This window comes from Saccopteryx bilineata, chromosome 6, assembly GCF_036850765.1.
Source record: "Saccopteryx bilineata isolate mSacBil1 chromosome 6, mSacBil1_pri_phased_curated, whole genome shotgun sequence".
Taxonomy (NCBI): domain Eukaryota; kingdom Metazoa; phylum Chordata; class Mammalia; order Chiroptera; family Emballonuridae; genus Saccopteryx; species Saccopteryx bilineata.
In genome coordinates this window covers 172,703,463-172,731,163 of record NC_089495.1, presented here as the reverse complement: position 1 = coordinate 172,731,163, position 27,701 = coordinate 172,703,463, and the positions used below count along the sequence as shown (strand labels likewise).

The window sequence follows — 27,701 nt, the reverse complement described above, 5'->3', positions numbered from 1 at the left end:
TCGCCCCCTGGTGGGCAGAGCGTCGCCCCTGGTGGGTGTGCCGGGTGGATCCCGGTTGGGTGCATGCGGGAGTCTGTCTGTCTCTCCCCATTTCCAGCTTCATAAAAATACAAAAAAAAAAAACAACAAAAAAAAACCTTAAAAAAAAAAAGAATAGTTGAGCAATTACCAAATTTTTTCACAGAAACTGTTTGCATGTATCAATCAGAACACATGTAGAGATCTTCCAGAAGTCCACAGGGAAGTAGCCACAGCAGCAAAAATACAGAAACCACCCAGATGTCCATCAGGAAGATTCTGTAAACCTGATAAGGTGATGTGCCGACTTTTGTTACGAGGCACCACTGCTCACAGTAAAATGATAAATTGCCTGACAAATTGATCAATTTTTTTGTGGACAATCACAGGAAGCAAGAGCTTCAGGCCTCTCTGAATGAGGTGATTTATAACTCAGCATGTCCCTTATAGAGACTCTGAAAGTTCCAACCAGAGAATTGTCACCAGAGATGGCGATTCCCTCAAATCAAGGAATTCTATGCCAGAGTCGTTCTCAAATCTGCCCCATGTGGATCTAAATATCTAAGCTAATACCTAGGGGGAGGGGCAACAAGAACAGCACTGGTTAGCTGCGGGCACTGCTGTGGAAGTGATCTCTGCCCCATCCTTCTTGGTCAAACGATGCTAATCTGGGCATACAGGGGTCCTGGGAGGCTGAATGTCCGGTTGTACCCAAGAGAACATTCTCAGAAGAACTACACCTGGTAACTTCTGAGGGTTAAAGAAAATTTCATATTCTATACCTATATCTTTAACAATTTTCAATATCACACAATCTGAAAAAAAAAAAGATTATTGAAAAATAAAATAAAATAAAAAAACTTCATAAAAGAACTATGACACTAATCCCCTAAGTAGTGCCAGAAGGAAGTGTGGATGAATAGGTAAAACTTTTTATAAAAGTTCCGAAAGGTTATAAGCTATAACTCAAACTGAAGTTTTGAGGTGACCAAAAATTCTCTATCTAGGTGAGTATATTACAAACTCTATATTTGTACTCAAGTGTGTTTTTTTCAATATTTTTTTAGCTTGATTAAAATCTGAACTAACATTTTTATGGCTAGGTGAACTTAACATGTATCATGAAAAAAAAAAATCATCAACCATTGTTACCCTTGCAATTAAGAGAGCAAAAATACTCTGTTTTCTACTTCCATGGAAATAACGATAATGAGCCCAATTTGGTAAAGCAGCGAGGTAAATAAAACATGTTCTTACTTGGCTATGAAATAGTCAATCACGGCAGGAAACTGTCAGCATCTGTCTATACAAACCCTTTGTTTTTCGGAGGAAGTTACATCTTGAACAAGTCCAATGATTTATAGCATGTTATCAGGCCAAAAAGATCATATGGAGGTAGTTGGTAGTTTATTACATAAATAAGATTAGCATTATAGACAAAGCTAGCAATGATATGAACAATAAAATGCAATCATAATCGATGAATATCTAATAAACATATTATTGATCTTAATTGCCAATAGACACTTAGCTAGTAAGACTATGTGAAGTTAGGCTACACACAAAATATCAACTTTGTAGAAAATATATACAGCTGATAACTTGGTATATAAGCTTTACTTTGAAATATTAAATAAGCAATGCTGTTCTCTCACTGAAATAAAGTTTATGTATATCTAGAATGAGATGCTATTGCATTTTTACATACTGTTTTCCTCATTTTAATTTTTATGTTATTGTTTGTTCAGAAACAGTCACACTTCCTGGGATTCTACACTGGCTTCTGGTTATCAGCTATGTGACTAAGCAAGTCTCTCACTTCAAGCACAGGAAAGCAGGACTGTGAAAAGCACAGTCCCATCGAGGGTAGGGTAGCAGCACTCAGTACATGGCGAGGAAATTGGACTTGTGGCTATGTAGTGAAAACCTCTAGTCTATGGCATCAGTGCAGGCCCCGGGATGTGTAATTAGCACAGCTTCCCTTCCTACTTGCAATGTTTGTTTTAAGATCTTATCACATGGTTTCAAATCTCTACTCACATGCTCTTATTACACACACACACACACACACACACACACACACACACACACACACTTGTTCTCTTTCCTAACTAGTTTAAGTCACAAAGTTGGGCTCAACATGAGAAAGCACCTTCAATCTTGGTTATCATTTAGATCATTAGTCTGTCTTTAAAAGGGTTTGTGTGAGAAGTGGGAACTAGATAAAAATTTGAGCTGCATTTCAATGCTCAGATCTTCCAGTGGTTTCCTGCAGCACTGAGAAAAAAATTCACAGCCCTACATGATCAAGTCCTTACCTACATCCCTGCCCTCAAATCTCTACCACACTTGCCACTTTTCACAGGTCTTTCTGTGCTTGGAATGTGCCAAGCATCAACCCACCCCAGGGCCTTTGCATTTGCTGTTCTCTCTATTTAAGATGTGCTCACCTCCAGGTTTTCATACATAGGTCCTTTTCAGGATTCAGATCTCAGCTCAAATTCCTCCTTTTCTGCAAGCCTTTCCAGGCCTGCCTCATCTAAATCAGTCCAGTGATCAGCCTTCATCTCATACTTTCACTTTTATTGTTCATTTTCTCCACAGCACTTAACATTATCTAAAATGATCTTGCTTACTTTTTTTTTGTTTATTGTTCATTCTTTTTTGCTTCATGAGAGCAGGAAATGTGGCTCTGTTACTCACAATTATATTCACAGTGTGAAATTGCTCAATACAGATTTATGAATGAATAAATGAAACAAGTTTGATTTTCTTCATCTGAAGAAAATTTCAGCATGTATGTAATATAACCTTTTCCCTTGAAAAGCATTTTACATATGTAATTATCTCTGTTCATTATTTTTGCCTGATACAAGGCAAACTCTTTGATTTTCAGGTTCACGTCATTATGAATCTTAAGTTTACTTCTATCTTTAAAGATTGCTTGTTTGTTCTGAAGCTTCCTTTAAAAACACTGATTAGCACTGTTTGTTATTACTTTGAACACTCATTTAAATTCTCTCACTTCATACTTCAACTAAAATGCCACTTCTTCAAAGAGCCTAAACCTGAAATAACCTTACAGTAAAGTGTTCAACATATTCTTTCTCCATCACATGTTTCCTACCAGGTAAAAACCTCACTTAACTGCCACATGGCATGCTTATTCTTTTTTTTTTAATTTTATTTATTTATTTATTTATTTATTTATTTATTTATTTATTTATTACAGAGACAGAGAGTGAGTCAGAGAGAGGGACAGACAGGGACAGACAGACAGGAACAAAGAGAGATGAGAAGCATCAATCATTAGTTTTTCATTGAGTGTTGCAACACCTTAGTTGTTCATTGATTGCTTTCTCATATGTGCCTTGACCGCGGGCCTTCAGCAGACTGGCTTGCTCGAGCCAGCGACCTTGGGTTCAAGCTTGTGGGCTTTTCCTCAAACCAGATGAGCCTGCACTCAAGCTGGTAACCTCGGGGTCTTAAACCCGGGTCCTCTGCATCCCAGTCCGATGCTCTATCCACTGCGCCACCGCCTGGTCAGGCGGCATGCTTATTCTTAAAGTGTTAGTTATTATATGTTCCTACTTGATTGTCAGTCTGTCCTCACATAAATTTAAGACATGAGAAGACATTTTTGCTCTTGTCCACTAATGTAATTAGAATCTAAAAAATGTGCTCACACAGAACAGCACTGAATTATCATACTGGAAGAACTGATGTGAGAAAAATCATAAATTAATAGTATGCATATATAGTGTGTCCATAAAGTCATGGTGCACTTTTGACTGGTCACAGGAAAGCAACAAAAGACGATAGAAATGTGAAATCTGCACCAAATAAAAGGAAAACCCTCCCAGTTTCTGTAGGATGATGTGGCAGCATGTGCGCATGAGCAGATGATGACGTAACACCGTGTATGCAGCAGAGCATCCCACGGCCATGCCAGTCGAGATGTGGATGGTACAGAGGAAAGTTCAGTGTGTTCTGTGGCTCGCTACATTCGAATCCGTGACCAAAGTGCAACGTGAATATCAGCGCGTTTATAACGAAGCACCGCCACATAGGAATAACATTACTCGGTGGGATAAGCAGTTGAAGGAAACCAGCAGTTTGGTGGAGAAACCCCGTTCTGGTAGGCCATCAGTCAGTGACGAGTCTGTAGAGGCTATACGGGATAGCTACCTAAGGAGCCCTAAAAAATCTGTGCGTGAGCCCACAATGAACTGCACTGAATAGGTATGAAACTGGGAGTTTTTTCCTTTTATTTGGTGCAGATTTCACATTTCTATTGTCTTTTGTTGCTTTCCTGTGACCGGTCAAAAGTGCACCATGACTTTACGGACACAGTGTGTGTGTGTGTGTGTGTGTGTGTGTGTGTGTGTGTGTGTGTGTTCAGAGTTTTTGGCCTTTTGTTTCAAGTAAATTATTTTTTCCCATCTATTGGTGTGGGAATTTTGTATGTTAATATGAATACCTGTACATCATTAAAGTACTGAGTTTAGCAACTTATAACCAAGCAGTTAATGAACTGCAAAGCTCACTCGAAAAATAAGTTGCTCTAAACATTTAATATGTACACATTACTCTCACTTCATACTGTCAGTGTTAAGTTGGGGAGTGGAGTGAGGGGGAGGAGGGCAAAGTCGGGGGAAGGTGGGCAGAAAGAAACTTTGCTGGGGGGTCAGAGGGTGCATGACGCGGTGGGTAGACGGCGTTATGTTGGGTCGTACACTTGAAACCTGTATGGTTTGGTGAACCAGGTCAACCCAATAAATGAAAAAATAAATTTAAAGAGACATTAACTTGGAACATGAAGAGTCAATTGCAGAAAGCAATTTAGCAACTTGACTTTGAAGCAGTTGCTTCTGGAACTGAAGACTCTCAGGAACACTGAACTATAATTGAGAGCGGAAGCTTCTTCAGTTTGAAATACAGTCCTCTTATAAAAGCCCAACAGCAGAATTGTGAGACAGCCTAAATTCACCTGGACTCAAGATTTTTCTACAATCAAGAAGCCACTTCATTTACAAAAGGTATTTCTCTTCACGTTGCGCGAGAGGTAGGAAAGCGTGGGAGGCCTGGCCACGCTGAGGAAACACGCAGGGAAGGCAGCCTAATGAGGCAGCGCCTGCCGGCCGTTCTGCAGTCAGCTCAACGCCAGATTCCTAAAGAGGTGTGCCTTACAGCTTTCTTTAGTTGAAGTTAAAAATAAAATAATAATAATATATTCACTTAGAAGATACATATTCATTTTAAGAATATCTGTCTTTGTTTAAAAGTATTTTAAAAACTAATCTTCGTTCAATAAAGATGATTAATGTATATACTGCATATCTGATCTAATGCATGGAATGCCTTCTTGCTTCTGATAATACCATCCATGTTCACTATCTGCCTCCACGCATGTTTGATGGCAAATGAACTTTTATGACTTGACTTCTTGTTAAGAAGCCTAATCATTAACACGGTCTTTTTTTAAGAGAAAAAAAGGGTAAACACATACTAAGGAATTTACTATTATTTCATTTTAATACGTGTCACTCACATTTCAGAAATTTAAAATATTTATTGAAAATTTATAAAATTTATGAAAAGGAATTCATTTATTGTCATTTTACTATCACTTTCAAAATCTTACTTTTTTTAAATTTTTTTTTTTTTTACAGAGACAGAGAGAGAGAATCAGAGAGAGGAACAGATAGGGACAGACAGGAATGAAGAGAGATGAGAAGCATCAATCATTAGTTTCTCGTTGTGACACCTTAGTTGTTCATTGATTGCTTTCTCATATGTGCCTTGACCACGGGCCTTCAGCAGACCGAGTAACCCCTTGCTCAAGCCAGCGACCTTGGGTCCAAGCTAGTGAGCTTTGCTCAAACCAGATGAGCTCACGCTCAAGCTGGTGACCTCGGGGTCTCGAACCTGGGTCCTCCGCATCCCATTCCAATGCTCTATCCACTGTGCCACCGCCTGGTCAGGCTCAAAATCTTACTTTTAGAAAATGTTTAAACTGTGTAGAATAGAAATGGAACAGAGAAGAAAAACTAAAAAGATATCTTTGACAGATGAGTAACTGAAATAAAAATTGGTGACACAAGCTAATATCTAAAGGGACATTATAATGTAATCAACTCACTTCTAAAACAAAAGATTTTTAAAATTTTCATTAATTGATTAATATGAGAGTGGGAGAGAGAAACATCAATTTTTGTTCCACTTATTTATGCACTCAATGGTTGTTTTTTATTTGTGCCCTAACTGGGGATCAAGCCCTGAACCCTGGCACATTGGTATGAGGCTCTAACTGAGGCTCTATCAACTAAGCTACCTGGCCAAGGCCTAAAACAAATGTTCTTAAACAGAGATAATTATTCCATAACTTACCTCTGCATACTTTAACTTCAATGTTTTATGCATTTCTCGAAAGCGACTATAACGCCTGAACACAGTCCATGTCTCATCAAGGACAGTAATCTATTAACCGAGAAAATAAAAATAAATCAGCATTAAAGAGAAAAATGCAAATAACAATGGTTTTAAATAATTAAAAAATTAACAGAGTGATTAGTATGTTAATTTCTCCAGAACTAAAACCATTAATCTAGCTGTGTAAATAAGACTTATAAATAAACCCTGGCCGGTTGGCTTAGTGGTAGAGCATCGGCCCAGTATGTGAAAGTCCTGGGTTCGATTCCCAGCCAGGGCACACAGGAAAGGCGCCCATCTACCTTTCCACCCCTCCCCTTCTCCTTTCTCTCTATCTCTCTCTTCCCCTCCTGCAGCCAAGGCTCCACTGGAGCAAAGTTGGCCCAGGCATTGAGGATGGCTCCATGGCCTCTGCCTCAGGTGCTAGAATGGCTCCGGTTGCAATGGAGCAACACCCCAGATGGGCAGAGCATTGCCCCTTAGTGAGTGGGCATGCTGGGTGGATCCCGGTTGGGTACATGCAGGAGTCTGTCTCTCTGTTTCCCTGCTTCTCACTTCAGAAAAATACAAAAAAAAAAAAAAAAAAGGACTTATAAATAATAACTGTTCTCTAGTTAAGCATGCATCTGTGGTTCCTAAATCTGGTTATAAGCAGCATGTAACTATGCCAAGTGATGAGACAGTTACTACTATTAAAAGGCTTATGAAAAGTATCCTTTAACCCTCCACTTGGGTTGTAGGGAAAAGTCCTCTCGCAGCGGCACACCCATACAAAATGTTGGTGCAGGTCGCCAGATGCCACCCCAGTGGACAGGAGAAAAAAAAGTGAGAAGAAAAAGCAGAGAAAAAGACAGGAAGAGGAGGAGAAAGGAGAAAGGAAATGAGGGAGAAGAGTAGGAAAGGAGAACAAATCTTTCTGCATCTCAATGATTGTTAATGTAAAGACACAACAATATAGCACGCTTTATTCCGCAGGGAGCTCTTCCTGTTGATGAGCTGGCTGGGTGGAGCCCTGGTGTGCACGTGGAGCACACGTACTCACAGCCAAGGGCACAGGCTACTGGGTCTCCCCTTCCTGTCTCAGCCCCCGCCTTCCAGCCCAGCTGCAGACCCAGTACCCAACCTGGGGACATCTTCCTTAGGTGTCACACAGGAACCTCAAATTCAAAGTGTCTAAATCAAACCGCACATAGTCTCGCGAAAGAGTATCTAGAATGTTCCATCTCAGTGTATTTCACCTCCTGCCCACTAGCATGCCCACAGCAGAACAAGAACCAGGCCTTGCTTTCCTTTTACTGTCTAAACATTCCTTAGAGCTCTGTCCATCCATCCTCCACCGTCACCACCAAGACCACTGGGTCTCAGGCGGGCTTTACCTGGGCCTCTCCTGGTTGTCTATAGCACGCCTGCCCCCTCCACTGCCTTCTCTGCACACCAGCAGAGGGGCTCTGAACAACTTAAATCTGATCATTCCACTTCCCCCCTTAAGACCCTCCCAGTAGTTTCCTGCTGCTCCAAAAAAAAACCCTCACATTTTTAACCTTACAGACCCTAATTTTTAATTAATAACCACTGCCTATAATAGCCTCACCTCACGCCTCTCTTCCCCGAGGTATCTTCACTCAGGCTACACTTCCTGAATGAGATTACTCCTTTCCACCCCAGGTCCTTTGCATGAGATGTGTCCTGTCTAGGAAATCTTATCCTGCACTTTAGAGATATGCCCTTCTCAAGTGTAATAATTCAACCTGGTTCTCCCAAATGTGAGCCATGGGGGATACGCAGCAAAGTAGAAGCAGTGGTGGTTGGAGACCCATGTGGGTCATTTCAGGGGGAGAAGCGAGTCTCGAGTCTTAGCTATTCTCTGGCTCATTCATCTCCCAAAGTGGCAAATGAGATTTGGGGTGGACATATTTTATTTTCATCATTCTGGCTCTGTGTCCATTATTCACCATAATTGTTTAAACTGGCAGGTTTCTTATGAGTTTCCTTTAAAAATATTTCTATAAGAAGAAAGGTAAGTATATTTAAACAAGCTTATTAAGTAAGGAAACAATAGTACAGGTGCTCTGAGCTATAATTTTTTAAAGTTTGGTTATGCAAGTCACTCAAGTGTGGGAAGCACCACTGCTAGGCTGGGGCCCCCTCTCTGACTCTCTCCTCCTCAGTGGACCCCACCGAAGCGCCTGAGCTAGGCCAACACAATCAGCAGAGCTGGGACAGCTTCCTGGGCACGAGAGCACAGCAATATGCTACCCTGGTGGGTCACAAACCAGGTGTCAAAGGGAGAACTGGAACAGGAGTGGGCATGGCACAGCCTACTTGCTAGGAATGCTCAGAAAATGGAATCACAGCCATGACCCAGGGATAATAAAATGGAGGACGCTCACAGGTGAGACCATCCTGTACTAGAACTTTAGATTCCATAAAAAGTCACCCCAGGAACCGAGGCTGCCCTCATCTCCCAGACTATAAGGTCCCCTGAGGCTTTCCTTCCAGCTCCCGAAATCCTTTCACTGTACCTCTTAAACTCATGGCCAATCACCAGGAAAATCCCCTAGATCCTCAGCCTCTTCCAGAAGGGCACCCCTCGTCGCTGCTCTAACTGGGAACTGGCTGCGATCGCTTCCCCTGCAGCCTCAAGCAGTGCTCTCCCCACCTCCTCATCCCAATATGCCGGAGGTGGGCAGACCTTCCAGTTCTTCACTCCAACTCTCAAACCGCTGCTCATCTCTCTTGTCTAAAACCCCGTCTCTGTGAGCTATGTCTTCAGACTCTGCCACTCGACTCATCTTTCCTGCGGGCACCCGTTTGCCTCAGTGGCTTCCCCAATTCCTCGGAAGATTTTAGATTCTGCTCCAACAGACTTTATGGCACTCCTACCACGATTCTCGGTCATTTCATTAACCCACAAATGATCTGATCCCTCCAATACCCTGACCTCCTGATTCCTTGCTCCTTCTTCACTCAGCTTGAAAACCACAGCGATCATCACATCCGTTCCCTTGCATTCAACCTCAAGTCTCTTTGTCCCACACTTGAATTTCCCTGGCCTATGCTAAATCAGAACCCTTGTTAAATCCAACTATTTACTCCCAGCCCGCACTGGCCTAAAACAGTGTGGCTGAAGAAAAACACACCGCCAAAGGGACTGGTCTCATTTCAAAGTAACAATTACCATCTTCAAGTCAGCCTGGGTGCCTTCACCGCCACATCACCTTTCCCAATTCCATCACGCCTCCATTCTCTTATAATTAATCTAAATAGTTCACTCCATCTTTTCCAAGCCTTCACCGCCTCTTTCCCTGTTCTCACTCTCAGCTGATAATTTTAATCCCTAGTTCTCCAAGAAAATAGAAGCAATAAGAAAAGATTTCCACAAGTCCCCTCAACCAAGTCTGCTCACCTGCCACCAGGTGTCCCGTACCTCATCTTTGCCCCTGTTGCCAGCCGTGAATATACATCAGTGCTCCTGGTAAAGGCTGACACATTCCACTAGATTCCATCACTCTGGTCTTCTGAAGGATATTATAATTAGCTGTTTTCTCTTCTCTCTCCTATACCAATACATTACCATTCTCTACTAGATTATTCCCACCAGCATTTAAATGAGCTATTCTTTCTTTCCTTAAACTCCCATCTTGACCTCCCTTTCCCTTGCAGCTATCATCCCATTTGTATTCTTTCAATTATTCAAAACTCCTTGAGTTGATTCTTGATGTCCTCAGTTCTTTCTTCTTTTTGTCCCTTGATTCCACTCTAATCTACTCACCATTCTACGCGTACTACAGTCATCCCTCGCCATATCGCGGTTCACTTTTGGCGGTCTCACTGTATTGCGGATTTTAAAACTGTGTCTGTCTCATTTTGTATCATGAGTTTTTTCACTATATCGTGTGATTTTTGCAGTATATAGGTATTTTTATATGTTATTTTATTTTTGCAGTAAAATAAACATTTTCTAGCCTAAAAAAACTGAAAATATAAAAATATAAAAAATATTAATTAAAACATAGTAAAAGAATATTAAATTGAAATAAAGCCTTAAAATATATATAAATAGCCTGACCTGTGGTGGCGCAGTGGATAAAGTGTCAACCTGGAAATGCTGAGGTCGCCGGTTCAAAACCCTGGGCTTGCCTGGTCAAGGCACATATGGGAGTTGATGCTTCCAGCTCCTCCCCCATTCTCTCTCTCCTCTCTCTCTCTCTCTCTCTCTCTCTCTCTCCCCCCCCTCCTCTCTAAAAATAAATAAAATAAAATAAAATATATATATATATACACACATATAAATAATAAAATAAATATAAGGTGTCATTACTTCGTGGATTTTCACCTATTTTCAGGGGTGCTGGAACCTAACCGCCATGATAGACAGGGGACCACTTGTGTGTCCTACTGCCTAGTTGACATGTCTGCCGACTTGGATGTCTAATATGCATCTCAAATTTAACATGGCCAAACTTACCAAAATTATTCTCATTCAAACTCACTCCCCTTCCTGCTTCCCCCTCTCTGCAAATGGCAATGCCATTCTTCTACTTGTTCAATCCAAAAACTTAGGAGTCATCCTTGATGCTCTTCTTTCTCCCACACCTCACATCCAGTCGTCAGTGAACCCTTTCCACCAGACTCCAAAATATGTATAATGAAAGTCTGACCACTTCTCACCATCTCTCCTGTTAACATGCTGGGGTTGGCCATCATCTTCTCTTCCTCTGATATCCTTAACAGCCTCCTAGTTGGGTCTCCTTGCTTCTGCTTTTGTTCCCCATTGCCAATTTTCCCTTCATTTTCTTTTTCTCAGCACAACAGCCAAAGTGATCTTATAAAGTGTAAGTCAGATGAAACCATTTCTTTGTTCCAATGGGACATACTCCCAAAGTGTCCCTTCTCCCCCTGGGTACAAGTTCAGATTCTCTCACTGTCCTATAAGAATTTCTATAATCTGTCTCCTCCTTGTCCTCAAGTCCAACCACTCTCTGGCTGCTCACGCTGGCTTTCTTGCTTTTCTGGAATACACCAAATGTGCTACACAGTGAGTACGGCCCCAGGGACTTTGCACATGGTTTTTCATCTTTCTGGCATGCTCTTTTCACATGACCAGCTCACTCACTTCCTTCAAGTCTCTGCTCAAAAGTCACTTTCTCAGTGCAGCCTTCTTTGGATAAACCATCTAAGACTGCAACCCCTCTCCCCATATCCGTACCACTTACTCCTCTATTTTTCTATTAAACATTACCAGACATTAATTATATATCTTGTTTGGTTGTATCTCTTCCACATTAGAATGTAAATGCCAGGAGAGCTGGGATTTTTAGCTGGTTTTCACTGCACACTGGAAGAGTACTTGACACATTAGGAACATTCTGAATGAAGTTTGGAAGATAGAGCCCAAGATGAACCTGTTAAAAATATTCTCAGGCTCCTAGTGGCCATGAACTGGCAACGCCTTTATTTGTAGAAAAGCCCTCAAGAAGGCCTCAAGCAAAGTTAGGGCGAGTTCTCTGGGCTCCCCGGCTGTGGGCCTCTGGCTTACAGCTTCACATCTGTAGCCTCTGCAGCTCATTGGTGTCAAACCAATTTTTGAAATCTCTGATTTATTGAGTGGCTTTAAACTTACCTCACAAATTTGGGTTTATTCCTCTTTTTCAGAATAGTGCCTTTATAAGGAATGGCAATTTTTCCAACATGTATGCACCCAATTCTGGGGAGGATATGACATGACTAAGTGAATTCCTGGGTTGTAGATATCAAGGGCCTTTGGGCACAAGATAATAAGAGAGCAAAAAGAAAACAAAATCCCTAGGAGAGCTCCCAAATCATCCAGCACGCTTCCTCCTGCTGTCTTGACATCAATCCGCTGTGGCTGTACTGGGACGTGGGCTGCGACCATGGTCAATGTGCAGAACTGGGAGAAGACAGAGGAAGATGGCCCAATGGGGAGAGGGCCATTCAAGCTTCACAGGAAACATCCTTTGAACTTGGCTTAATGAGGTCAGAAAAGGTATCAGAGATATCTCTCCCTTTGCTTGTTACCATGGTAACTCCAGGAGTCACACCATTAAAGAAGAGGAGGGACTCTCTTGAAACATTAACACTGTGTATAAAGCTTCTCTAAAATGTTGACCAATGAGGATCATTATGGGTCCATCCAGGTAACACTTTATTTTGTTGCCTTATATCTTACTTGATAATTAATAAATTCACATTAATAAACTCACATAGAGATCTCAGTGACTTCTGTCCTCGCTGTTTCAGTGTATAGCCTAAACCAGTGGGTCCCAAGGTGTGATGCCTGGCCAGCAGCACCAGCTTCCCCTGGGAACTTATTAAAATACAAACCATGACGTTTTACCCACACTTACTTCATCAGGAACTCTAGGGACACGGCTGTCTGATTTAACAAACCCTGCAGGGGTTCTGGTGCAGGTTCTAGTCTGAGCTGCCATGCTGCACATCGGATACAGTCACTCGCATCCCCCATCCACCTCCCCCCAAGGCAAGAGCCCTTAGCGTGGCATGTAGGGCCCTTTCCGGTTAACCTAACACTACCTTTCTAATCACAGCTCCCAGTGCATTAGAAATCTTACCTTTTTAGGTAACTGGTCAACAAGTAAATATGGCATATTCACTGTCTTCTGTGGGGTGTTGTGAATGTGAAAAGTCTGTTCTGTGACTGGAGAACAACTGCTCCATCTCCAGTGACAACCAAACCACAGTCCCTCCCTTGGCAACATTCCCACTTGCACTCCCCTCTTCCTGGAAGAATCACTCCCTCCTCTGTGATTTGTTAGCAAGCATTTCATACTTTGACCAAAGCACACATCCCAGGATATTAATCATACAATAAATGCTACACTAATTAAATTACATAACTGATATTAATTGTATCAATGTATACCTACAACATTTAAGCCTTTTAAGGCAATTGGCCTTTGGCACTAACTGAGGGGGAGGTAAGAAGGTTGTCGCTGCAAAGATGAACGCTTACTGAGCTACACAATGGGCTGCACACTGTACTAGACGTCGGGGGCTTTTTGAAAGACACAGTTGAGTTTGCTTTTTAAGTCAGGTAAGGGGTCCAGAGTGTGGCCCAGATCAGTCAAAATGGAGAGTAAGGCTGCTACAATCTTGGCTCCATTTACTCTGCTCTGGTGATTTCCCTGAGGTTCACCTGAATCAGATTATTTGAATTAATAACACAACAGTGTGACTTGTTTTAATGGCACTGAGAATATGGTGATTATCATTATTTGTAACACAAGTCTATCGTGAGGTAAAGACAGATTCCCAAATTTTTCACCCTACAGGATTTTTCTTTACACACACACACACACACACACACACACACACTTATTTAGAAATTAAATGTAACAGGATGACATTGATCAATAAGAATACATAGGTTTCAGGTAAACATCTCTATAGCATTTGAACTGTTGATTGCATTGTGTATCCGAGAGTTTTCACCTGAGCTCAGGTGAAATATAAGGATTACAATGGCTTATACCTCCTACTTTATACACGGAATGTTTTAACCTCCCCCTTGCTTGTGAACATGTAAACAGGATGAAGACATGATGATGAAAAAGTAAGATCATCAGTCGTCATGACAGAAATGGCTGGCCAGGCAGCCACGGATGTCATCTGTCCACAGGCAGTGAATCCCTTCTCTATAATGAAGGCACCTTCACACCTTCACCTGGAGAAATGGTACACAGGAGGTTTGGGAAAGCTACACATAAACGTAGATATGTTTTAAGGTCCTATTTTGCCCCAGATTAAAATTGGGCTTGGGCGAAAGGGTTGATGCAGAGACAGAAGATCTCTATGACAAATAAATCAAGTCAAAATACTCAACGATGTTCTTCGATGTTGAGAATGTGGGGCATCACTACTGTGTATCTTTGAGGAGCCAGTTCATTACTCCTCTCTCCCTGAATGGTTCTGCTGATGCAAATCCATCTTTCCTGGGCCATAAAATGATCAAGCACAACTTATACCATAAACATATCTGCGCGATGAACTGCATTTACTTATACGCAATTCTCCATTGAGTGCTTTCCTTAAATTTATGTTATACACATATTTTGCTGTTTTAAGGATTGTCAATTTTAAGATCGTCTTCAGCAGGCTTCCCCAAACTATGGGCCACGGGCCACATGCGGCCCCCTGAGGCCATTTATCCGGCCCCCGCTGCACTTCCAGAAGGGGCACCTCTTTCATTGGTGGTCAGTGAGAGGAGCACTGTATGTGGCGGCCCTCCAATGGTCTGAGGGACAGTGAACTGGTCCCCTGTGTAAAAAGTTTGGGGACCCCTGGACTCTTCAGTATATATTTGCTGTGTACATCTACCTGTGTAAGGAGGAAAATCAACAGTTCCTTTACAAAGAAAAACATTCTGGTCCCCACTTAAAACAGTTCTTACAGAGTTACTTTCAACAACTTTTTTAAACAACATTTGGAGGGGTTCTATCAAGAATATAAAAATAAATGTCCTTGTCTTTAGTAACAGTTTGGAAGATATTATCTAATATCAAACTAATATATACTGAAAAAAGTTTTGTCAGATTTTTGTAAAACGTAATCCTATGAAGCAACATAAGTATGAATATGTTTGAGGAAACATGAAATATTTTCCAAATGTTTAAATACTTATTAACATTCACTAATGCATTATATCTAATTAAAGTTTCTTCACACAATTGCTGCAAATGGAACTAAACCAGAGGTGGTAAAAGAAGCTGACCACCCCCCATCAATCACAAGGACATCCCATAGCTATAACACACTGACACTGAATTACCCCCAGCTTTGGTCAATGTCTACGATCGCCAAATCTTTCAACAACAACGCTTGTGACTTTGGATTTCTAACAGGCGTGCTCACCCGATGTGTGCTGAATCTGCTGTGACTGCCCTTAAAGCCTCCTGGTCTCCTAGCTCACCTCTTCTCTCCTGGTCACTCACCTATGGACCCAGGCTGGATGTCAGGTCAGCCTTCCTGCCACTGGGAGGTCAGTACCTCAAAATCCCCAGCTGCCCAGACCCTCTGATAGGTCCCCATTACAACAACCCCACAGCCAGGAAGCCTGTGGGGTCAGCTTTCTTTCCTGCCACAGCCCCCTGAATAATAACCCTTCACCCTACCTGGAAAGGCAGACTGCATTTACATGCATTTTATGTAATTTTAACTCAGCAGGGTCACTCTCACTTGGAAATCCCTCTAAACTACATTCTCTATGATAAGTATTTCAAAATGTTCTCAATTTTCTATCCTAATGGACAATGCGCTTGTTTTACTGAATTGACTAGGGTGGTGCAAAACCTAACCCTGAACACCCTTCCAGCCTATCTTAAAATGATGCTCTCCAAACATTCCTCTCCTCCTTCCTTCAAAACCTCTTCATCTTCTTTATTCCCTTCTACCTGAAAGGAGAATCCTCCCCTAGGCTGGCCCCAGACCTACTGCTTCCTGTCACCTACATGTCATCTGCACCTGTCAGCCCGTGGGCCTTGGTCCTGGTGCTCCTCCTGCCTGGAGCGCCCTCCCTCTCCCATCTTGGAATCTCCACTCACTGAGACCCACCTATCTTCCCCAGACAGAGGTCTTAAGTCTTCTTAACCGTCCCTTTGGGACCCCTTTTTCTCTAAGTTCCTCTTCCCCTACTTAGTGGACTCTTGAGTACATGAACTGCTTATTCATCTTTTCTGTTTACCAGTATATTGATATTTCTATTATAGCCTTTATATATGATATATATTATAGGTATATATATTATATATTACACATATATATTAATATATATAATAATATATATTTTATATATAATATATAAATATACTAAATTTTGGTATATTAACATTTTATATATATTATATATTTATATATTATAAATAATATAAATATATATGTTAATTATAATAATTATATAGTATATATATAATATATATGTACCAAATAAATATTTGTTAAATAGTAAATAAATCATGGAGACAGTGGGGCCTAATGTTTCTTTTTAATAAGTATTTTTCTTCTATTTAATTTTCCAATTCACTTCTATCTTTTATGTGGTCAGTAGAGTGACGTGCATTTTAGTCCTTTCCTGACTTACCAGTAACTGTTTAAAGTTTTTTAAATATAGGCCTTAGAGGAAAGGGTAATTAAATGTTAAAGAAAGAAAAAATGTCATTTATCTAGTTCCTTTTAGAGAGAGGGGTTGCTGATTCAGAAGAAATGCTGTGTTAGATGATACAGGGCTAACCCAAGTGCAGGCTGTGACTCCTAAACACACGGCACAAACACACAAACCGAGGTGCCTTTAGAGAGCGGGTCCTTTCACTTAAGAGCCTTCTGTAACTAAGTGTCATGGTCCTTAGTTTCTTTGGTTCTGCAAATTGAATTACAATATGTTAGTTTCAAAGAGATTCAACATTTATATGCCTCAAGAAGTGATCACCATGCTAAGTCTAGTAACTGTCATTGTACAATGTCATTACAATATTACTAACTATATACCCTATGCTGGACATTACATTCCTATGATTTATAACTGGAAGCTTGTACCTCTTCATCCCCTTCACCTTTTTTGTCCACCTCCCAACCCCCTCCTCCGGCAACAATCAGTCTGTTTTTTGTATTCAGTCTATTTGTTCTGTTTGTTTTTTTCTTTTTAAGATTCCATATACAAGTAAAATCATATGGCATTTGCCTTTCTCTGACTTATTTCACTTAGCAAAATACTCTTTAAGTCCATCCATGTTGTCACAAATGGCAAGATTCTGTTCTTTTTAGAGCTGAGTAATATTCCACTGATTATATATATCACATCTTCTTTATTCATTCGTCTCTCAGTGGACACCAGGACTGCTTCCAAATCTTAGCTATTGTAAATAATGCTGTAATAAACAAAGGTGCAAATATCTTTCTGAATTAATGTTTCTATTTTTGGGGGTAAATACTGAGCATCATGGCCCTCTGGGTACTGAACTTGAGTATAAAAGCCGAGGACAGCAGCTGGAGCTGAGGGGCAGCATTTGGGGCTCCCCCAGAATATCCAGGAAGGAGGAGGGGAATGCTGGTGCTTTGGGGAGAGCATAATCGTAACTGCCTAATGGGATATTCTGTTATTTCCTCTGAGGTGTGCCAGGAACCTCCTTTTCCGGGTTCTCTAGGGAAACTTCAGGAAAGTTTACATACCTTTCTTTTAGGGACAAAGAGGACTGAGGTCTGTAGTCAACTGGACACTAAGAGAAGAGACTGTGTCAGTGACCATACAGGGGGCACAATTCATCCACCCAAGGGAAGAGCTGCCACTTGATTCACATCCATAAACAGCATGAGGAGCTCCTGAACCGAGTGGACACCCCACCACTGCAGTGGGCTCCGTGAGCCAACAGCTCCACCAACTCCACAAATTCCGTGTCAGTGGCACCTGAGGGGAGAAGCTGGATCCCCTCAGGAGAAACACGGTCCTAAAGCCAGGGCCCTGCCAAGGAGAGAGGACTCTAGACCTCCCTGTCTGCTAGTATCATGGATGGGATGTGCATGGATTTTGAAGAATGAAGATTCCTGAAAGCAGGAGGCCCATGTAGATGGAAGATTATCCAGCTTCATTATCCAAGAAACTGCCCAGACCTACATCTGGATACAGGTATTATTGATAAGCCAGAATGTGCCTTCAGCTTTCGGGCTGAGCCTAGTCTAGGCCTGGCATGCTGGGAAGAAAGGGGCCTAGCTCTTGACACCGAGCCACCCCACATGCTACAAAACAATGAAGCGATGCATTGCGGAACACGGCTTCCCTCCAAGCTGACAAACCTCAGCCTCTACCCTAACTAGGTGACGGCTTCTTCCTGCTAACACTTCAGCACCGTCTAAACAGGGACACCATTTACTTTTCTAGTAGTTTGAAGGCAAATCTGAAAGATATACATAGACCCTAACAGTCTGATAAATAGATGTCTTTCAAATCCAAGATCATCATTAATAAGTACTTGTTCCTTCCCCTGATGCTTCCATGAAGCAGGTAAGGAACTGGGAGAATTCTTCTACTTTGAAATTGTGGGAAATTATGAGAATGACAGCATAAGCAATTTTCCTTTAAATTATCCAAATGTTCAGAGGCACAGCATGGAATGCAGTTTCTATCGCCACTGAGCAGAATGAAATAAGAAAAAAACCTCTGGATTAAGACAGGCCTGGACCCCGACTTTAGTCCATTCATGAATAAGTCATGGCTAAATTATACAAATTCTCCAGGCCTCATTTTTTCATCTGTAAAATGGCCTCATAATGCCTAACCTGGAGATGAACTAAAAGAATGTGAAGCAATAAGCAAAGTGTTCAGGCACTGGATAAATGGTAACCCTGGCACTGTAGCCACGCTCTAGGGCAGGGGTTAGGAACCTATGGCTCGTGAGCCAGATGTGGCTCTTTTGATGGCTGCATCTGGCTCATAGACAAATCTTTAATAAAAAATATAATAATGTTAAAAATATAAAACATTCTCATGTATTACAATCCATTGATTTCCTACCACTCATGTTCATAGTTGCGGGTGGCTGGAGCAAATCACAGCTGTCCTCTGGGACAACACCAAATTTTTATTGGATAATGCGTAACGTACATGAGTCGTTGTGAGGTCAGGAAGTAAACTTCCCTCCTTTTAATCAAGTAGTCAGCTAGCTAACTGCAGAAACCCTTTTGATGAAGAAGATGGTTAAAAGAAAAAAAGATGAGGAGTATCGTACTTTTCAGCAGGAATGGACAGAGGAATTTGCCTTTGTGGAGAGAGCAGGTTTGCAGTGTGTCTAATATGCAAGATAAAATTGCATCAATGAAACGGTCAAATATAAAGTGGCACTTTGACACACGCCTTACTACATTTACATCGAAATACCCAGAGGGGGACAGCAGAAAGAAAGCATGTCAAGAGCTTCTGTACAGAGTGCAAGCTAGTCAGCAGCAACTCCATGTTTAGACCCAACAAGGTGACTGGAATTCAGCTAGCTTTGCTGGTGCTTTAGCAATTGTGAGAAATGGAAAGCCATTCACAGATGGGGAGTATGCCAAAACATTCATGCTTGATGTTGCCAATGAACTTTTTGACAGCTTTTCAGATAAAGACAAGATAATCAAACGAATAAAAGACATGCCTCTGTCAGCAAGAACTGTTCATGATCGTACCATCATGATGGCAAATCAAATTGAGGCAACACAAGTGAAGGACATAAATGCAGCACCATTCTTTTCTCCCATTTTGGATGAGTCAACAGACTTAAGCCATTTATCCCAGTTCAGCGTGATTGCAAGGTATGCTGTGGGCAACATACTATGTGAGGAAAGTCTTGCTATTTTGCCTATGAAAGAGACAACAAGAGGGGAGGATTTATTCGAGTCTTTCACTGAGTTCACTAAAGAAAAAAATCTACCGATGGATCAACTTACTTCAGTGTGTACTGATGGTGCTCCATGCATGGTGGGGAAAAACAGAGGATTTGTAGCGCTTCTTCGTGAACATGAAGAGACCCATCCTAAGTTTTCTCTGCATCCTACATCAGGAAGTGCTTTGTGCTCAGATATGTGGCAAGCAGCTTGGTGAGGTGATGTCACTGGTCATTCCGGTGGTCAACTTTATTGTTGCCCAAGCTTTAAATCATCGCCAGTTTAAAACACTGCTGGATGAAGTTGGGAATAATTATCCTGGTCTGCTTCTGCACAGCAATGTGCATTGGTTGTCAAGAGGGAAGGTGCTCAGCTGTTTTGCAGCTTGTCTGAGCGAAATTCGGACTTTTTTTGAAATGAAAAACATCGAGGCCCTGGCCGGTTGGCTCAGCGGTAGAGCGTCGGCCTGGCGTGCGGGGGACCTGGGTTCGATTCCCGGCCAGGGCACATAGGAGAAGCGCCCATTTGCTTCTCCACCCCCACCCCCTCCTTCCTCTCTGTCTCTCTCTTCCCCTCCCGCAGCCAAGGCTCCACTGGAGCAGAGATGGCCCGGGCACTGGGGATGGCTCCTTGGCCTCTGCCCCAGGCGCTAGAGTGGCTCTGGTCGCAGCAGAGCAACACCCCAGAGGAGCAGAGCATCGCCCCCTGGTGGGCAGAGCATCGCCCCTGGTGGGCGTGCCGGGAGAATCCCGGTTGGGCACATGCGGGAGTCTGTCTGACTGTCTCTCCCCGTTTCCAGCTTCAGAAAAATACAAAAAAAAAAAAAAAGAAAAACGTCGAGCATCCTGAGTTAGCTAACACTGAGTGGCTCCTGAAGTTCTACTATCTCGTGGACATGACTGGACATCTGAACCAGCTCAATGTGAAAATGCAAGGTGTTGGAAAAACAGTCTTATCCCTTCATCAAGCAGTGTTTGCATTTGCAAACAAGCTGGAACTCTTCATCATGGACACTGAAACAGGTCGTTTACTACACTTTGAAAAACGGGGAGAGTTTAAAGATGCATGCACAGCAAGTGACCCTGTTCAACATCTTGATCTCCAGCAGCTAGTGGACTTCACATCTAATCTCCTGCAGTCATTCAAAGTGCAAGCTTTGGAGAATTTTGGGAGTGCACTCGTCTTTTTAAGTTTATCACCCATCCACACGAGTGTGCAGTGGACAGCACCGACCTGAGTTACATCCCCGGTGTCTCCATCAGATATTTTGAGCTACAAGCTGCTGACCTGAAGGCCTCAGACATGTGGGTGAATAAGTTTAAGTCACTGAATGAAGATTTGGAAAGACTTGAACAACAGCAAGCAAAGTTGGCAAGCAAACACAAGTGGGGAGAAATGAAAAACTTCAACCCGCAGACCAGCTGATTGTCAAAACTTGGAACGCACTTCCCGTCAAATACCCCACACTGCAGTGTGTGAGTATTGCTGTACTGACAATGTTTGGCTCTACGTATGCATGTGAGCAGTCTTTCTCACATCTAAAGAACGTTAAGACCAACCTATGATCACGTTTAATGGATGGAAGTCTCAACGCCTGCATGAAGGTTAACCTCACCACGTATCAACCAGACTACAAAGCCATCAGCAAAACCATACAGCACCAGAAGTCGCATTAATGGCAAGAAGTACTTTATTCACTACTGGTTATTCACAACAGCATAACAACGTTATTAAAAAGAATTCAGAGACTTATTGTACTTTAAAAGTGTTGGTCTTACATAAAATGCACACATTTACTTGTATTTAGTGTTAAACATATTGTATGGTTCCCATGGAATTACATTTTAAAATATGTGGCGTTCATGGCTCTCTCAGCCAAAAAGGTTCCTGACTCCTGCTCTAGAGAAAGGCTAGGGATCCATGGGCCACACCTGCAAATGGAGCAGTTTAATCTATTTTGTGAAATTTATTCTAGGAAGAGACATAAAAGTCCCGAAACTCTGAAATTAAGGAAATAAAATGTTAGTATATTGAAATGGAAATTGAAGGTATGCCTGCGAGGTAGTGACTGCTCTTATTCTGTGCTTCTGACTCAATATCTTTCCTTCCTCACTTCTCAACCGTGTAGCAATTACTTTGTGAAGATAAACACACTGCCCAAGAAAAGGAATATAAAAAGATCAGCTGCTTTGTGTGAAATCAGGGAAAAGGAATGTTTTCCTTTAACCTTTTCAGTGAAACACAAAGTTCTCCACGAGATTGGAAGGGTGCTTAAAAAAAAACACCTAAAGATGAAATATGATTCCTCAAGTCCCAGTGTTATTTCTTTCACTTGTTACTTATGTTTAAAAATATTACACACACTGATACTTGAATCTAGATGGACCATGACATACACAAGACTCCATTTGTCTCAGCTGTGTGAAAACGCACACTGGGAGATACTCTACCCAGTTACTAATAAACAGATTCAGATGCCAACACACAAATCCTTTAGAACATTTATATTACATCAAGTTGGGAGTATTTCTAAGTGCCTAGTTTATGTAATAGACTGGAATGGCTCTCATTTCTGTTCTGTCAAATAAAGAGAAATTTCTCTGAGTGTAAATGTGATTGCTTTAACTCCCAAACTGCAAATTTTCAGGGCATTTTCTCCTCATGCTTCTTGGCAGGTCTATCCACCATTCAATTCTCCAGGTTTGTCAAAGCCTCAGCAATAACCCTGATTTACAAAGTGCCTGTCACTTGACCAGAATTTAAGATAAGTTAAAACACGTACAAAAATAACACATTTTGAGAACAGGTATTACCACAGGGTAGCACTGGCTCTCTAGGACTAAACTAAAATATGGCCTAAACTTCTAAAAAGAGCAGAAATCAGTGATATTTAGAAGGTGCATTAAAATGAGTAAGTAAGGAACGAGTATGGTTTGGGAAACTTAGATTTGACATGGACATTTGGAACCTGGATCAACTTACGAGCTGTGGCCTTTGACAAGTCACTCATAATTTCCTAAATCATTAAATGCAAGTAAAACCCCTTTTTGCTACATTTTCCATGTCCTAAAAGGATGAAGAAGGTGTTTGATCGACATGAGTGTCCTCCCTTGAGAAGATGCTGCAAACCCCTGCCCCCAGGGCTCAGTCAGGAAGGAAACTGTAAGACAACAGGGGGCTGAGCGGGTGGGTGTCCACGTATTACTTGAGCACATCCAATCCTGCTACAGAGGATGAAGAGGCTTATGGGCACGGCAAAGCACAGCCAGCAAGGAAGCTGGAAGCTTGTGCAATACAGGCAAATCTCACAGAATGTGTCAGAATAGAGAATGAGCAGGCGAGCAGCTTGTGAGACAGAACAGAAGTCATAAGATGTGCTAAATACAGGCCTATAACCTATAAGACATTCAGACATAGAAGTAAATATGACGGAAGAGACAAGAATACTACTTAGAGAAAGTGTTAAGTCATGATCATGCCCACTCTGGGCCAACGTTATGTAAACTCTGAGTTGACGACTCTTGGTGAGAGCTGGCTTGGTCCTACCCTGGACCCACATATGCTCTACCCCAGAAATGCATGTGAGAACCAGACCTGACCTGCAGGCCAGCTGCCAGCTGTGCTCCCATGGAGCAAGCGTGCATAGCTCCGGGCACCCTGGGTCCACCAAGGCTCCTCGTTCAGATCTCTGTCCTGGTAAGCACAGGGGGAAAGGCCGAGGCGGCAGAGAGGACAGGTGAACATGGTGTGTCCCCGGCATCAGGGAGTGCGCTCTGCCCCCTGCCCCCAACCTCCTGGCTTCTCTGCGTGTGTTTAAACTGACTTAATAAACTACATGGCCAGAGACTTCATTTGGTCTGTGAGCACTTCTGTATGGTGTTTCTGGACTCTGTGTGAACCTGGAGGCTACTCCTCTAGCAGGTGCCCTCCTCCAGGACAGAGGGCTCCGAGGTGTGCGGCACGCAGAGGCAGGGCCTGCACTGAAGGAGCCATAGCCCGGCTCCGGCCAGCGCTGCCTGAGGGAGTGTCGGCCTGGGGTGCCCAGCGCTGCCTGAGGGAGTGTCAGCCTGGGGTGCCCAGCGCTGCCTGAGGGAGTGTCAGCCTGGGGTGCCCAGCGCTGCCTGAGGGAGTGTCGGCCTGGGGTGCCCAGCTCCAGCCAGCGCTGCCTGAGGGAGTGTCGGCCTGGGGCGCCCATGTGTTCTGACATTTTACAAAGACTTGGGAACTCTTGATGTACATATCAGATCCCCCAAATTTTAAATGTTGACAACTTATTCAAAATTGTAAACACCTGTTTAGGATAAGTGATAAATACCATCCACCACCAGTTCGCTCCCACTGCCTTAAGTTAAGAAGTGCCACCGTCCGGGTACCACTGTCCCTGCCATGTGGTCCTTCGAGTATAAAAGCAAGACACCAAAATGTGAAGTTTTGCAATTTACAGCATCTCACCTTCTGGGGCTCCCTGTTTAGGGAGGACCCAGCAGATCTGAGGGCTCAGTCCCCAGCACTAGGGGCTCCATGACTGAAACTACAAGGGAGGGCTCAGCACATCTAGACTCACGTCACTGAAAGGGAAACGACCCCACGACCTCAGTACTCAGGGTGACTTGTGGGCAACCTGCAAATGTGTGTTGGGAAATGCCCTTAGGTTATACTCTGTGGCCATTCGTCACCCTGTTTTCTCTGCTTCTCCTCAGGCCACTGGCCAGTAGTTACAGCAACATGAGGTGGCATTTTGGGGCAAGAGGAGCGGACTGTTACTATGGTACCTTCAACAAAATCAGATGGTTAAAATGAGGACAGGTTCTGTTTTGGACACTGTATTTGAGGTAGGGTGTTGCCCTGGGCAGCAAGTAAGCCAAAGTGACTCTGGACAAAGAGCTGACTTCCCGCGACCAGGGGAGGAAAGGCAGGGCTGTACTGAATGCGTGAGGGGCAGGGCGGGGTGCCAGAGGCTCCTTAAAGGAGAGGACATTGTAACATGTACTCCATGAGCAAGGACTGGACAGAGCCCAGGAGCTCAGGATAACATCCAGAGGGTGGACAGTGGGCAGAGGTCTGCCCCTCTCTGCCAACAAACCAGAACAAAACTAAGCGACCCTGTAGGTGCTGGAGACGGCCCGAGCCAGAACAGTGTGTACATGCACACTGGTATACTGAAAACTGCCCGAGCCAGGATGGTGCAAGTGAGCTGATGTGTGTGCGTGTATACATGTGTGCATGTGTGTACATGCATGCTGGTTTACTGGAGGCTGCCTGAGCCAGGATGGTGCACACGAGCTGGTGTGTGTACCTGCACACTGGTATACTGGAGGGCAGAGTAGAGAAGGCGGGCGGGAGGCAGGGAGGTAGGAGGCATCAGATCAGTGGTCTTGGACTTGCACCAGACGACTAGAGAGCCAGCCACATCCTGAGGAAGACAAGGAGCAGGGTGACTAGCCGATGACTGAACCCACCAGCACCAACAGCATGAAAGACCGTGCTGGAGAGGGGTGGCATGGGGGCTGCTTACAGAGGACACGTGGCCATGAAATCCCTGCAGCTCTAAACAGACCACGTCCACTGAGAACACCTAGTGGCAGGGTTTGTGTGGGTCCTGTTACTGAGTGATCTCTACTGGTGGCCATTACCTGTCAGGCCCCGGTGAGGACTGGGGACTCAGCACCGCACAGACTGATGGGGCCCACAGAGTGTGCATCTGCGGAGAAGACAAGCCATGAACATGACAACGACTGCAAACACCCAGCGTGACTGTGGCTGGGACATCTGCTGTGAAGGGAGTAAGCCAGGTGACAGGATGGAGAATGGGGACACCACAGCAGATGGTACCTCTCTAGGAAGGGAACGGGAAGACAATCTGGAAAGACGACTTTCGGTTTTTACAGGAATAAGAACTCTCAGGAAACAAAACATTTAAAAAATGCCCCAGTGTTGGCTTATTTCTTTATATTACCATGTTACTATGTAACTTAAAAGACAGGGCATTTAAAGCAACACTGGAAACTGCTTATTTCTATAACAAGAGTATGACAGCCTCTATTAGCTTTAATCACAGAGTTCTGAGGCTAGTGTTTTGTACCATGCTGAAATGTAATATAAAGATTAAATTCTACCTACTCTGGTCCTAGGTAACTGAACATGGACAGTGTAAGGCAGTGCAACTGATATCACGGAGCAATCACTGAAAAGCATCTGAGGCCGTGGCCAGTTTGCTCAGTGGATAGAGCATTAGCCCACCATATGGACATCCCAGGTTCGAACCCGGTCAGGGCACAAAGGAGAGGTGGCCATCTGTTTCTCCCTCTCCGTCTTCCCCTTCTCACCTGCTTACTCTTCTGGAGCCAGTGGCTTGATTGGTTTGAGCATTGACCCTGGCTGCTGAGAATAACTCAGTTGGTCCAAGTGTGTCAGCCTCAGGTGCTTAGGATGACTCATTTGATTCAAGCACTGGCCCCAGATGGGGGTTGCCAGGTGGATCCTGGTCGGGATACATGCAGGAGTCTGTCTCTCTGCCTCCCACCCTCTCACTAAAAAAATAAATAGAAATTTAAAAAAAATGGAAAAGCCTCCGAAGCAGGAGTTTTAAAATGACTGTTGTCGCCCAGTGAATGGTATAACCTGCCACTTACAGCAGGCACACGGTGTACAGGTGCACTCTGCTCACCAGCAGGTGACATTCAATGATATCAGCACAGAACGTGCTCTTCTCACAGAGTAGCCAAACTAGCAGACCCTGCTTCCCTGCCTTCTCTGACACTGGCTGGCAGGACACACATCTCTTCAAGTAACCCTGGACACAGTCCAAGGAAGGTGTGTTCGGATCTTTGGCAGGTGTCACCACAGGGACAATGGGAACTGATGTCCTGCCCAGGGCTTCCCAGGCATGTGTTCTTCAAGGATCAGTAAAATAAAGAGGGGAGGGTGCAACATGGAGAGGACATTTGTATTGTCACTTAAGGACATTAAAACAAACACCAATCTACAAATTGTGATCCATCTACACAATGGGATGTGATTCAGAGATAAAAAGACGCAAACTACTATTGTACTGCATAGCCGACTCTTCAAAAGACCCTGTGAAATGGAAGCAGTCAGACACACAAGAGAACACACTGCCTGGTCCCATTCACGCGACACGTGAGAACAGATACACTAATGTGTCCCTACAGGGAGTAGCCTGGTGCTCGCCTGGAGGCGGGGTGTGAGCACTGACTGGAAAGGGGCACAAGAAACTTTCTGGAAAGACTGAGAAGTTTTCAATCTTAATTGCTTACATGGGTGTATACGTATGTCAGAACTCATCAAACTACACTTAAAATGTGTGCATTTCACTGTATGTAAATTATGCCTCAATAGAGTTGACAGGGGGAATAAAATGTGACCAAAAACCTATATGTCTAGCTATTTTCAGTTATTTTATGAAAGCTGTTTTTACTCCCCAAAGTAAATATATAAGATGGTCCTTTTGAGTCCAATATCATCTAGTTTAATGAAAAGCTCTGTCTTTCTCATTTTAAAGGCCAGTGATGGAAACCTCTCCAGGACCCATCAGGGATCAGAAGGTAAGCATCAAAGAACCACTGTTGTCTCACTTTCTCCCCTCAAATCTCACTCCCTGATCCCTACCATGAACGCCCCTTTAACATTCTGTAACAAGGCTCACCACGACTTCATTCCTCAATGAACAGACCAATGAAACCACTGGACTGAGGGTTAAAATGAAAATGGCCAGGAAGAAGAAATGCTTTAGATAACTAACAATTCTAAGTAAGGGAGTGCAGAAAAAGGCAGGGTCAGCGGGAACCGGAAGGGTTTGGGAGATGCTGAAAGAAGGTGAATTCCCAGGCAGCCACACCTCC

At 43.2% G+C, this 27,701-nt stretch overlaps 1 protein-coding gene across 2 annotated transcripts in view; it reads right to left on the bottom strand.

The window, feature by feature from the left end:
- The window catches only part of KIF16B (kinesin family member 16B), a 366,353-nt gene that overhangs the window by 69,656 nt on the left and 268,996 nt on the right, over positions 1-27,701 (bottom strand). For both annotated transcript variants that reach the window (XM_066234515.1, XM_066234517.1), the window contains one exon: positions 6,409-6,498. In XM_066234515.1, the coding sequence (XP_066090612.1) occupies positions 6,409-6,498 (90 nt within the window). The remainder of the gene's footprint in view (positions 1-6,408; positions 6,499-27,701) is intronic.